Raw genomic sequence first — 12,813 nt, 5'->3', positions numbered from 1 at the left:
TGTGCGCCACTTTCTGTGATGTAGGATGTGTGCGCCACTTTCTGTGATGTAGGATGTGTGCGCCACTTTCTGTGATGTAGGATGTGTGCGCCACTTTCTGTGATGTAGGATGTGTGCGCCACTTTCTGTGATGTAGGATGTGTGCGCCACTTTCTGTGATGTAGGATGTGTGCGCCACTTTCTGTGATGTAGGATGTGTGCGCCACTTTCCGTGATGTAGGATGTGTGCGCCACTTCTGTCACCACATTCACCTTTCGATAGTCCACACAGTCTTTGTGTTCCATCGCTTTTGGTACCAGCACAATAGGTGAACTCCAGTTACTGCAACTAAACTAAATTATATCATTTTGAAGCATGAAGTCAATTTCTTTTTGTACTTGTGATAACTTTACCGGATTTAATCTAAAAGGAAGTTGCCTTAGCGAAGATGAAACTTCTCCAGACACATCACGTATAGCTAAATCTGTCTTATTTCCATAAATATCTTTTCCAATAGCTTTTCCAAGTCCCTTTGACACTTGTCTGGAAGGTAACTCAATATTACATTTAAATTTTCAAGCACCCCCTCATTATCCAATTTGATTAGAGGAAAATCAATTTCAGAATCCTGCATTTCTACCGCTTTCTCATTGTCTATCACCGATAATACCTCTTTTTGGTCGTCTTCCCTGTCAAAGTACTTTTTAAGCATATTTACATGAACACCCTCTGCTTCTATCTGGAGTATTTATTAAATAATTCACCACTCAGTTTCTTTCAATCCTCTAAGGCCCACTAAACCTTGCTTTTAATGAGTTACCCAGAACTGGTAACAGAACTAGCACTTTCTCCCCAGCAAAAAAATTCCAAGCTGTAGCCTTCCTGTCTGCCTTCACTTTCATCACTTGCTGTGATATCTTTAAATGTTCCCTAGCTAACTCACACACTCTGTCCAACCTTTCTATGAAGTTTGATACATAATCCAGGAGAGTAGTTTCTGAATTTTGACCCACCAATTTCTCATGAATCAATTTCAGTGGTCCCCTTACCTCATGACCATAGACTAGTTCAAAGGGACTAAATCCAGTCGATGTATTAGGACCATCCCTAATAACAAATAACAAGAATGAAATTCCCCCATCCCAATCCTGTGGATAATCTTGACTATACATTCTCATCATAGTTTTTAAAGTTTGATGCCATCTTTCCAAAGCTCCTTGTGACTCTGGATGATAAGCTGTTGACTTAAACTATTTTATCCCCAAACTGCTCATTACTTCCTTAAACAGCTGTGACATGACCCCTTTGACCCCTGATCTGATTGTATTTCTTTAGGTAAACCATATCTTGTAAACAAATTTAGTAAGCAAATTTAGTTAACTCTTCCACAATTTTCTTTGTTGTAATATTTCTCAAAGTTATCACTTCAGGAAACCTGGTAGACACAGTCATTATTGTCAGTAAGTACTGATTTCCACTTTTAGCCTTAGGGAGGGGTCCTACGCAATCAATTATGACCCTAGTAAAAGGTTCTTCAAATGCTGGTATTGGAATTAAAGGTGTCAGTTTAATCAATGTTTGTGGTTTTCCTATCACCTGACATGTGTGACATGTTCTACAGAGTTTGACTACACCCCTTTGCAATACAGGCCAAAAGAAATTGTTTTTGTATCTACACCTGTGTCTTTATAATTCCTAAGTATGCCCCCCCATTGGAATTTCATGAGCTACTCTCAGAATCTCATTTTTATACCCAAATGGTAGTACAATCTGATGCACCTCCCTCCAGCTTTCATTTGCTGAAGCATAAAAAGGCCTCCATTTTCTCATTAAAATATTACCTTTAAGGTAATAACATCCTGGAATACATTTTGCCTCTGTTTCTGAGTAAGCTTTCTGATATAAACGTTTTATTTGCAAACCTTTTTTCAGTAACTCCACTAACCTCCTTGGGTTAAACACTTTAGCTGAATGGTCCTCCAGTCTTTCTTCCTGAACAATGTTATCAAACACAATGTCAGCTAATTGGATTTCCACACCTTTTCCCTGCTTTTGAACTTCCTGTCCTTCTTGTTTCAATCTATGAGCCTGTGATCTCATTATCACACAATGTGGAAATGAGTCAGATCCCTCTGCAACTCTTCTGTTGAAAACACATCTATAGGCTGCTCAACTACCATAGGCATCACCCACATTTGTGATCCAGCTGTATCATTACCCAGAATATATCGAACCCCTGCAACGGGCAATTTTTCCACTACTCCAACAATCACATCACCTGTTTTCCACTTACTCTTTAAATTTACCTTCCACAATGGAATAGGTTTATCATCCCCATGAACGCCATTTATTATCAGCTGTTCCTGCAATACTCCCTCTGAACAACAAATGTCACGATCCCACAACATTAAGGATTGATTAGCCCCTATGTCTCTTAAAATTTTAACATCTTTACCCACTCCACCCTGTACGCATGGAAAAACTTTCCCTTCACACACAAAGGGCAGAATTTTTCTCTTGTCAGGCGGGCACGTGCCCGACCCAAGCAAGAATAAAATAGTGCACGAGGATGTTGGCCGAGCGTCCTGACATCATTGCGCACTCTTTTGATATTTTGCTAGGCGGGCATGCGCCCACTTACAATGAAGAGGCCTATTATGGCCCTTAATCAATTAATTAAATCTGATTTTTCGCTGCCTGTCCAACCGTTCGGTTGGCGGGTGGGCGAAAAGGCCAAGCAACTTTTGGATTTTTTATGAAACTTCATCCACGGGCAGGATGTGGTTTCCAACAGGAATTATAAATAAAATTAAAATATTTAAATCTCATTCATAACATGTCCCTGCTCATGTGACAGAATCACATGAGGGGACACGTTTACCTTTATATTTTAAACCTTAATTTGTACTGTTCCAAATCTTCAGCTCCCTGAGCCAACTCTTTGCCCTCAGGGGGCTTTCAGTGTACACACTTGTGCACATGCACAAACTTCTGTGCTTGCTCTCCCCCCGCCCCTACCCCAGCAGCGCTCAGTGGTGCAGCACGCGATTCACACTGACAAGCCGTTAATTGGCCAGCAAGTGTGAAATCGTGGTTGGGGTCCGATCGCAGGCAGCGGTCAGGCCCACCTGCTGCACCCACCCAATAAAGGCAAAATTCAGCCCAAAATCTTTAACCGTTTCTGCAACCTGCTCCTCCAAATTCTCTTGGGTAAATTGTGAACACATTCCCACTTTACCTATCACTGATTGTCCCTGTTTTACCTGTACACAAACCACTGGTTTCTCCTGTGCCTGAACCTCAGAACCCACAGTACTTTTACTTCCAGAGCCTTTCTGCACCTCTATAATTCCAACAGATTTTCCCTGCAATTTCCAGCATACAGGTTTCTTATGTCCAACTTCATTACAATGTAAACACCTCAATTTTCAAATGTCACTTCTACCCTTAGCAACTTCCTTTTTATTCTGAGAAAAAACTTCCTGGGAATTTCCAGCTATTCCTTCTCTTCCCTGACTACCTACCTTCCTTTCACCTTCCCATTTGCTATCCTTTTCTGATTCGAAAGGGTGATGATAAAAAGGTTTAGCTCTATAAACTAACTCATAATCATCAGCTTTCTCTGCTATTTGTCTTACTGTTTCAACCCTCTGTTCCCCCTCTGGTTTCTCGCTATTGAAGGAATTGAATCTTTAAATTTTCAATTACTAGGGGACATAGATTTAAGGTGAGAGGAGAAATCTATAAAGGAGATGTGTGGGGCAAGTTTTTTACGCAGAGGGTAGTGAGTGTCTGGAATTCACTGCCAGAGGAGGTGGTGGAAGCAGGTACGATAGTGGTGTTTAAGAGGCAGCTTGACAAATACATGAATAGGATGGGAATAGAGAGATACGGACCCCGGAAGTGCAAAATGTTTTAGTTGACGGGCAATATGATCGGCGCCTGTTCCTCTGCTGTATTTTTCTTTGTTCTTTTGTAAATTCTTCCAAAAGAATTACTTCTCTAAGAGCTGCATATGACATTTCTATTTTTAATGCCTGTAACCACCGGTCAAAATTACTTTGTTTTATTTACTCTTTCAAATTTAATATAAGTTTGCCCAGGCTGTTTTCTCATATTCCTAAATTTCTGCCTCAATGCCTCAGGAACCAACTCTTGTGCACTCAGAATAGCCTTTTTTACCACATCGTAGTACACTGACATTTCTTCTGACAGTGAAGCATAAACCTCAGGTGCTCTACCCGCCATCCTGTATTGTAACAACAATGTCCAGTTTTCCTGTGGCTTGTTTTCTTGTTTAGCTATCTTCTTAAATGAAATAAAAAATGCTTCCACATCTCTTTCCTCAACCTTTGGTAGAGCTTGTATAAATTTAAACATCTACCCACTGGGTTTTAAGTTAAAGGTTTTGTTCTCATCAGGACTTTCCTCAGAATCTGACATCTCTTTTTTAACTTACAGCCTTTTGAGCTAGTATTCTCTTTCTCTTTCTTTCTCCCTTTCATTTGCCTCTCTTTCTTTATCCTTCTCTCTCGCCTTGAATTCCTGTTTCATCTTCCTTTCTTTCCCCTGCCTTTCCACTTGCTCTCTTTGAAATGCCCTTTCTCTTTCCTTTTCTTTCTCTGCTCTTTCTCTTTCTGCTGCCTCTCGCTCAAGTTTGTCATTTCCAATTTTTTTGTTTTCATTTGCCTCTAATTCAAGTTTTTTCAGTTCCTTCCTTCACTCGTTCAAATTCAAGCCTCTTCATTTCTAACTGAGGTCTCACTACCTCCAGCTGTGACTCACTAGTGTCAGGTGTCATGTCCAATTATAAATGCTGTGCTATACCTTCACCTTTATCTGCTTTCTTCACCCCTGCAGGTAACCCCAATTGTAAATTATCTGCCAATTCCAGTAACTTAACTTCATTTATCTTTTGTAAACCAGCCAAAGATATAAATTCAACTCCCAGACAAGTCTGAGCAACTGCCAAAGCCATTTTACAGTCTCACCACTTAAAAAAACCTCACACCAACTCCTGAATTCAAAGTACTTCTCATACTCATAACCTTAAGATTCACCAACTCCAAACCAATCAAGGAATTTCAAATATATCCCACAAAGAGCCCCCAACGATGTTATGGCACAATCGATGGTAAATGTTGAGCTGCTCAAAATCCCGAAGGGAAACTTGAAACAACTACCACAATTTGTTTTGCAATTTGTATAAATTTTGAGATGTGTGCCTTGAAATCAGTAATAATAAGACCACCAAGTCTTATCGGCTTCTTACAAAACTAAATTAAACCTTTTATTAATAGAAGAAATGATTTCAAATACATACATAGATCTACAAATTACTACTATAATAATTTCTAAATCCCCCAATTAATCTAACTCCCAGTTACACTTTTGTTAAGGCAACAGTAAGAGACAGATTTTAAAAGACCCAGGCAAAGAAACATGGGGAAGAATCTCCCGGACCCCGCTCGCCGACAGGTAAAATGATGTGCAGTGATGTCAGGCATGTGTCCTCATGTCACCACACGTCATTCTGATCCTCAGTTCAGTGGGCACGTGGCGGAGTCAGCTTCACACTCGCCGAACTGTCAAAGGCCTATTAAGGCCATTTAAAAACTAATTAAAGTAATTAATTGAGCTTAAGGTTGGAGGGCAGGCGAAGAGCCCAGGCGGCCTTTGCATTTATCATGAAACGTCATCCACGGGTGGGATGAGGTTTTATGAAGGGTTTATAAATTAAATAAATGTTTTTATTAAAGTTCATCGGCATGTCCCAGCTCATGTGACACTGTTACATGAGGGGAAATGCCTTAAAATGTTTTTTTTCTTTTATGAAAATTTTTAAAGATCAGACTAATCTCCCTAAGGCAGCTGCATTTCCTTAACTTCAGTTCTCTGTAGACAACAGCTTGAGGTGTAGATGCTGAAGGCTTTTTACACTTGTTAGATCTTAGAATGCCTACCCTTACACACAGCCTTAGCTCCTTTATACATATTTCCCCCTTTGAATGCAAATTCCCATTGTTTCACTATGGCTTTGGACTTTACCTTTCTGATATTAAAAATCTCTCGTAGTACTAAGTTTTACCAGTAATCTTGGGGAAAAATAAACACACTGTTTCTATTCTTCACCTGGCTAGGTGACACATTTCACCCCTCCTTTGGAATCAATCTAACCTGGTTTATTTGAAAATGCAAATGTTCCCTTGCCACCTATATTTACCTACTTAACATTTCAAACCGCGCTTATTTTTTACCACATCACAGCCTTCAGACCAGTTGCCTTTAATCCAATTAAGTCTCCCACACAGACACAGATACCACAATTTTACAATAAATTCCAATAACATTGAGAATTATTGTATCTTCCTGATGGTGTATCTTCCACTGGATGGTGTCGAGCTTCTTGAGTGTTGTAGGAGCTGTTCTCATCCAGGCAAGTGGGGAGTATTCCATCACACTCCTGGCCTGTACCTTGTAGATGGTGGACAGGCTTTAAGGAGTCAGGAGATGAATTACTCATCACAGGATTCCTAGCCTCTGATCTGTTCTTGTAGCTACAGTATTTATATGGTTGGTCCTGTTCAGTTTCTGGTCAATGATAATCCCCAGGATGTTAATAGTGGGGGATTCAGTGATGGTAATGCCATTGAACATCAAGGGGTGATGGTTGGATCCTCTCTTGTTGGAGATAGTCATTGCCTGACACTTGTGTGGCACAAATGTTACTTGCCACTTGTCAGCACAAGCCTGGATATTGTCCAGGTCTTGCTACATTTGGACATGAACTGCTCAGTATCTGAGGAGTTGTGAATGGTGCTGAACATTGTGCAATCATCAGTGAACATCCTCACTTCTGACCTTATGATGGGAGGAAGGTCATTGATGAAGCAGCTGAAGATGGTTGGGCCGAGGACACTACCCTGAGGAACTCCTGCAGTGATGTCCTGGAGCTGAGATGACTGACCTCCAACAACCACAACCATCTTCCTTTGTGATAGGTATGACTCCAACCAGCAGAATGTTCCCCCTGATTCCCATTGACTCCAGTTTTGCTAGGGCTCCTTGATGCCACACTCGGTCAAATGCGGCCTTGATGTCAAGGGCAGTCACTCTCACCTCACCTCAGGGGTCCAACTCTTTTGTCCATGTTTGAACCAAGGCTGTAATGAGACCAGGAGCTGAGTGGCCCTGGCAGAATCCAAACTGGGCATCAGTGAGCAGGTTATTGCTAAGCAAGTGCTGCTTGATACCACTTTTGATGACCCCATCCATTACTTTACTGATGATTGAGAGTAGACTGATAGGATAGTAATTGGCCGGGTTGGATTTGTCCTGCTTTTTATGTACAGGACATACCTGGGCAATTTTCCACATAGCCAGGTAGATGCCAGTGTTGTAGCTGTACTGGAACCGCTTAGCTATGGGTGCAGTAAGTTCTGGAGCACAAGTCTTCAGTACTATTGCTGGAATATTGTCAGGGCCCATAGCCTTTACAGTATCCAGCACCTTCAGCCATTTCTTGATATCACGTGGAGTGAATTGAATTGGCTGAAGACTGGCATCTGTGATGCTGGGGATCTCCGGAGGAGGCTGAGATGGATCATCCACTCGGCACTTCTGGCTGAAGGTTGTTACCTTATCTTTTGCACTGATGTGCTGGGCTCCTCCATCATTGAGGATGGGGATATTTGTGGAGCCTCCTCCTTCAGTGAGTTGTTTAATTGTCCACCACCATTCACAACTGGATGTGGCAGGACTGCAGAGCTCAGATCTGATCCGTTGGTTGTGGGATCGCTTAGCTCTGTCTATCACTTGCTGCATATGCTGTTTAGTACGCAAGTAGTCCTGTGTTATAGCTTCACCAGGTTGACACCTGATTTTTAAGTATGCCTGCTGCTGCTCCTGGCATGCCCTCCTGCACTCTTCATTGAACCAGGGTTGATCCCCTGGCTTGATGGTAATGGTAGAGTGGGGGATATGTCGGGCCATGAGGTTACAGATTGTGTTCGAGTACAATTCTGCTCCTACTGATGGCCCACAGTGCCTCATGGATGCCCAGTCCTGAGTTGCTAGATCTGTTTGAAATTTATCCCATTTAGCATGGTCGTAGTGCCACACAACACGATGGAGGGTATCCTCAATGTGATGAAAATTAAACCATTAACCAGGGAAGAGGGTCCACAAATATCCCCTTCCTCAAAGGGAACCCAACGCATTAGTGCAAAATATAACATTAAAGCGTTTGCAATCATCTTCAGCCAGAAGTGCTGAGTGGAGGATCCATCTCGGCCTCCTCCAAATGCCAGTCTTTAGCCAATTCGATTCACTCCACATGATATCAAGTAACAGCTGTAGACACTGGATACTGCAAAGGCTATGGGCCCTGACAATATTCCAGCAGTAGCACTGAAAATTTGTCCTCCAGAAGTAGCCACACCCCTAGCCAAGCTGTTCCAGTACATCTACAACACTGGCATCTACCTGACCAATGTGGAAAATTGCCCAGGAATGTCATGCCCACATAAAGCAGTTCACTTAGTCAGTCCACTGATGTAAACGATTAGTCCTTCTACCATCTAGAAGGATAAAGGCAGCAGATACCACCTGCAAGCTCCCCTCCAAGTCACTCGCTATCCTGACTTGGAAATATATCATCATTCCTTCACTGTCGCTGGGTCAAAACCCTGGAGCTCCCTTCCTAACAGCACTGTGGGTGTACCTACACCACATGGACTGCAGCGGTTCAAGGTGGCCGTGCACTTTGAGAGCAATTTGGGATGCACAATAAATGCTGGTCTTGCCAGGGCTCCCACATTCCAATAATGATTTTCTAAAAACACTACCTTGCACTCCTCAGTGTGTAAGCTTATGACACAGTCCTTGAGGAAGGAGTTCTGCAAATACCTACAGACACATGCACTTTTTCTCTGTTTACGGTTTCCCTATCCCAATAAGTGTGTTATTAAATCCTCCTATAACAAACATTTCTGCTCACTCCCTGGTCTTTTTTTCCTCTTATCACACATGTGCTGTCTGAGAGTGGACCAAATTCATTCAGTTTCAATGTAAGTATTTTCTCTGAGCATTATTTTCTTGTCCATTTTTTTTTTCAACATCATTGATTTGTGATTTGCTTTTGGAAGAAATTTCTTGACTTGTGCAAGTTAAGTGCAGGGAAGGAGAAATAAGGTCAGCAACAAATGGATATGTAACCTTCCTATTCAGGGACATGGTGCTGATTGCACTTTATGGTATGTACTGCAGCTGGACTACTGGCTTTTTGTCTTCCAAGGAGGGAACAGGACTAGGTTGGGGGACTGGATTGCACTAATAATCCAGAAAATGCAAGTTCAAATCCCACCAGAGTAGTCTGAGAACTTGAATTAAGTTTTAAAAAAAAATTGGCAATAATAAGATGGTTTCAGTAAAAGTAACCATGAAGCTGTTGGAAGAAAAGCAATGTCCATGGGAGTAGGAAACCTGCGGCCCTTAACCAGCCTGGTCCATGAGTGACTCAAGTTGTATACATGATTGATTCTTAATTTCTTTCTGGAATACAACTGACTTCCTCGAGTGTGATTAGCTCCAAGCCATCTCATACATATTGGAAACTCCTGCATTATTACAAGCTTGGCTGAGTTGATGTTTGTGCATTTAGTTATTCTGCCATTGCTAGGATGTGTTTTGTTTTCAGCACTGATTATTGGTTCTGATTTACAGAGAATACAGATGGAAAAGCAATATAACCTTCCACAATAATTACACTGTCTCATACCGTGAATATAAGCGCTACCATTTCTGCTCTGAACGGTCAGCTGGCAGTGAGAGTGATGAGATTGTCTTGCCCAACGTGCTTGCCCTGGTAGGTACATGCTTTATATCCGTTCTCTAACACAAGTAAGAGTTCAGTTGAATACATTATAAGGCTGCACTGGTCCTGAGTGTCTGATGACCTGCTAAATATTGGTGACTTAGCTTTTACAGAGATGTATGATGACTTAGGCCAGATGTCCTCTTTCTGTTCTGTGGGTTCTAACTGGCTTGTGCTGGTGTTTATCCAAAGTTTCCCCCTAGCTAATTATCTTTTCTCCACATTCCCCTTCTCCCTCATGTTTGCATTGAGCCTCCTGCTAATGCAATGACATTCTCTGCTTCAACTATTCCATGTGGCAGACAATTTCACATTCTCTCAACTCGTAAGGAAATTTGTCCTAATTCCTTTATTTGATCTGTTAGTGATTACTTTATATCTACTCCCCTTGTTCATGATTCGTCCACAAGTGAAGAGTTTCCCCACATTTTTTTAAATTAATTCACAGGATGTGGGCTTCGCTGGCTGGGCCAGCATTTATTGCCCATCCCTAATTGTCCTTGAGAAGGTGGTAGTGAGCTGCTTTCTTGAACCGCTGCAGTCCATGTGGTGTAGGTACACCCACAGTGCTGTTAGGGAGGGAGTTCCAGGATTTTGACCCAGTGACAGTGAAGGAACGGTGATATATTTCCAAGTCAAGATGGTGAGTGGCTTGGAGAGAAACTTCCAGATGGTGGTGTTCCCATCTATCTGCTGCCCTTGTCCTTCTAGATGGTAACAGACTTAGGTTTGGAAGGTGCTGTCCAAGGAGCCTTGGTGAGTTTCTGCAGCGTATCTTGTAGATGGTACACACACTGCTGCTACTGTGCATCGGTGGTGGAGGGAGTGAATGTTTGTGGATGTGGTGCCAATCAAGTGGCTGCTTTGCCCTGGATGTGTCCAGGACAAAGTTATGAAGAGAGGCTGGGTAGCCTTGGGTTGTTTTCGTTGGAGCAGAGAAGACTGAGGGGGCGACCTGATCGAGGTGTACAAGATTGAGGGGCATGGACAGGGTGGATAAGGAGCAGCTGTTCCCCTTAGTTGAACGGTAAGTCATGAGGGGACATAAGTTCAAGGTGAGGGGTAGGAGGTTTAGGGAGGATGTGAGGAAAATCTTTTTTACCCAGAGGGTGGTGACAGTCTGGAATGCGCTGCCTGGGAGGGTGGTGGAGGCGGGTTGCCTCACATCCTTTAAAAAGTACCTGGATGAGCACTTGGCACATCATAACAATTCATGGCTATGGGCCAAGTGCTGGTAAATGGGATTAGGCAGGTAGGTCAGGTGTTTCTCAAGTGTCAGTGCAGACTCGATGGGCCGAAGGGCCTCTTCTGCACTGTGTGATTCTGTCGAGCTTCTTGAGTGCTGTAGGAGCTGCACTCATCCAGGCAAGTGGGGAGTATTCCATCACACTCCTGACTTGTGCCTTGTAGATGGTGAACAGGCTTTGAGGGGTCAGGAGGTAAGTTACTCACCACAGGATTCCGAGCCTCTGACCTGTTCTTGTAGCTACAGAATTCAAATGGCTGGTCCAGTTCAGTTTCTGGTCAATGGTAACCCCCAGGATGTTGATAGTGGGGCATTCAGCGATGGAAATGCCATTGAATGTCAAGGGGCGATGGTTAGATTCTCTCATGTTGGAGATGGTCATTGCCTGACACTCGTGTGGCGCGAATGTTACTTGCCACTTGTCAGCCCAAGCCTGGATATTGTCCAGGTCTTGCTGCATTTGGACATGGACTGCTTCAATATCTGAGGAGTGACGAATGATGCTGAACATTGTGCAATCATCAGCGAACATCCCCACTTCTGATCTTATGATGGAAGGAAGGTCATTGATGAAGCAGCTGAAGATGGTTGGGCCGAGGACACAACCCTGAGGAACTCCTGCAGTGATGTCCTGGAGCTGAGATGACTGACCTCCAACAACCACAACCATCTTCCTTTGTGCTAGGTATGACTCCAACCAGTGGAGAGTTTCCCTCCGATTCCCATTGACTCCAGTTTTGCTAGGGCTCCTTGATGCCACACTCAGTCAAATGCTGCCTTGATGTCAAGGGCAGACACTCTCAGCTCACCTCAGGAGTCCAGCTCTTTTGTCTATGTTTCAACCAAGGCTGTAATGAGGTCAGGAGCTGAGTGGCCCTGGTGGAACCCAAAGTGGTCAGTGAGCAGCTTATTGCTAAGCAAGTGCTGCTTGATAGCACTGTTGATGACCCATTCCATTACTTTACTGATGGTGGAGAGTAGACTGATGGGGCGGGAATTGGCCGGCTTGGATTTGTCCTGCTTTTTGTGTACAGGACATACCTGGGCAATTTTCCACATAGCCGGGTAGATGCCAGTGTTGTAGCTGTACTGGAACAGCTTGGCTAGGAGCGCGGCAAGTCCTGGGGCACAAGTCTTCAGTACTATTGCTGGAATATTGTCAGGGCCCATAGTCTTTGGAGTATCCAGTGCCTTCAGCCGTTTCTTGATATCACACGGAGTGAATTGAATTGGCTGAAGACTGGCATCTGTGATGCTGGGGACCTCCGGAGGAGGCCGAGATGGATCATCCACTCAGCACTTCTGGCTGAAGATTGCTGCGAATGCTTCAACTTTATCTTTTGCACTGATGTGTTGGGCTCCTCCATCATTGAGGATGGGGATATTTGTGGAGCCTCCTCCTCCAGTGAGTTGTTTAATTGCCCAGCACCATTCACAACTGGATGTGGCAGGACTGCAGAGCTTAGATCTGATCCGTTGGTTGTGGGATCTCTTAGCTCTGTCTATCACTTGTTGCTTATGCTGTTTGGCACGCAAGTAGTCCTGTGTTGTAGCTTCACCACGTTGACACCTGATTTTTAAGTATGCCCGGTGCTGCTCCAGTCATGCCCTCCTGCACTCTTCATTGAACCAGGGTTGATCCCCTGGCTTGATGGTAATGGTAGAGTGGGGGATATGCCGGACCATGAGGCTACAGATTGTGTTCGAGTACAA

At 43.4% G+C, this 12,813-nt stretch overlaps 1 protein-coding gene across 4 annotated transcripts in view; it reads left to right on the top strand.

Moving 5' to 3' along the window:
* The window catches only part of scarb1 (scavenger receptor class B, member 1), a 171,041-nt gene that overhangs the window by 45,710 nt on the left and 112,518 nt on the right, over positions 1–12,813 (top strand). For all 4 annotated transcript variants that reach the window (XM_078554622.1, XM_078554625.1, XM_078554624.1 and 1 more), the window contains exon 3: positions 9,704–9,845. In XM_078554622.1, coding sequence (XP_078410748.1) covers positions 9,704–9,845 — 142 coding nt within the window. The remainder of the gene's footprint in view (positions 1–9,703; positions 9,846–12,813) is intronic.

Source organism: Cetorhinus maximus, chromosome 12 (genome assembly GCF_964194155.1).
Source record: "Cetorhinus maximus chromosome 12, sCetMax3.hap1.1, whole genome shotgun sequence".
NCBI classification, from domain to species: Eukaryota; Metazoa; Chordata; class Chondrichthyes; order Lamniformes; family Cetorhinidae; genus Cetorhinus; species Cetorhinus maximus.
This window is presented reverse-complemented; position numbering and strand designations above follow the sequence as displayed.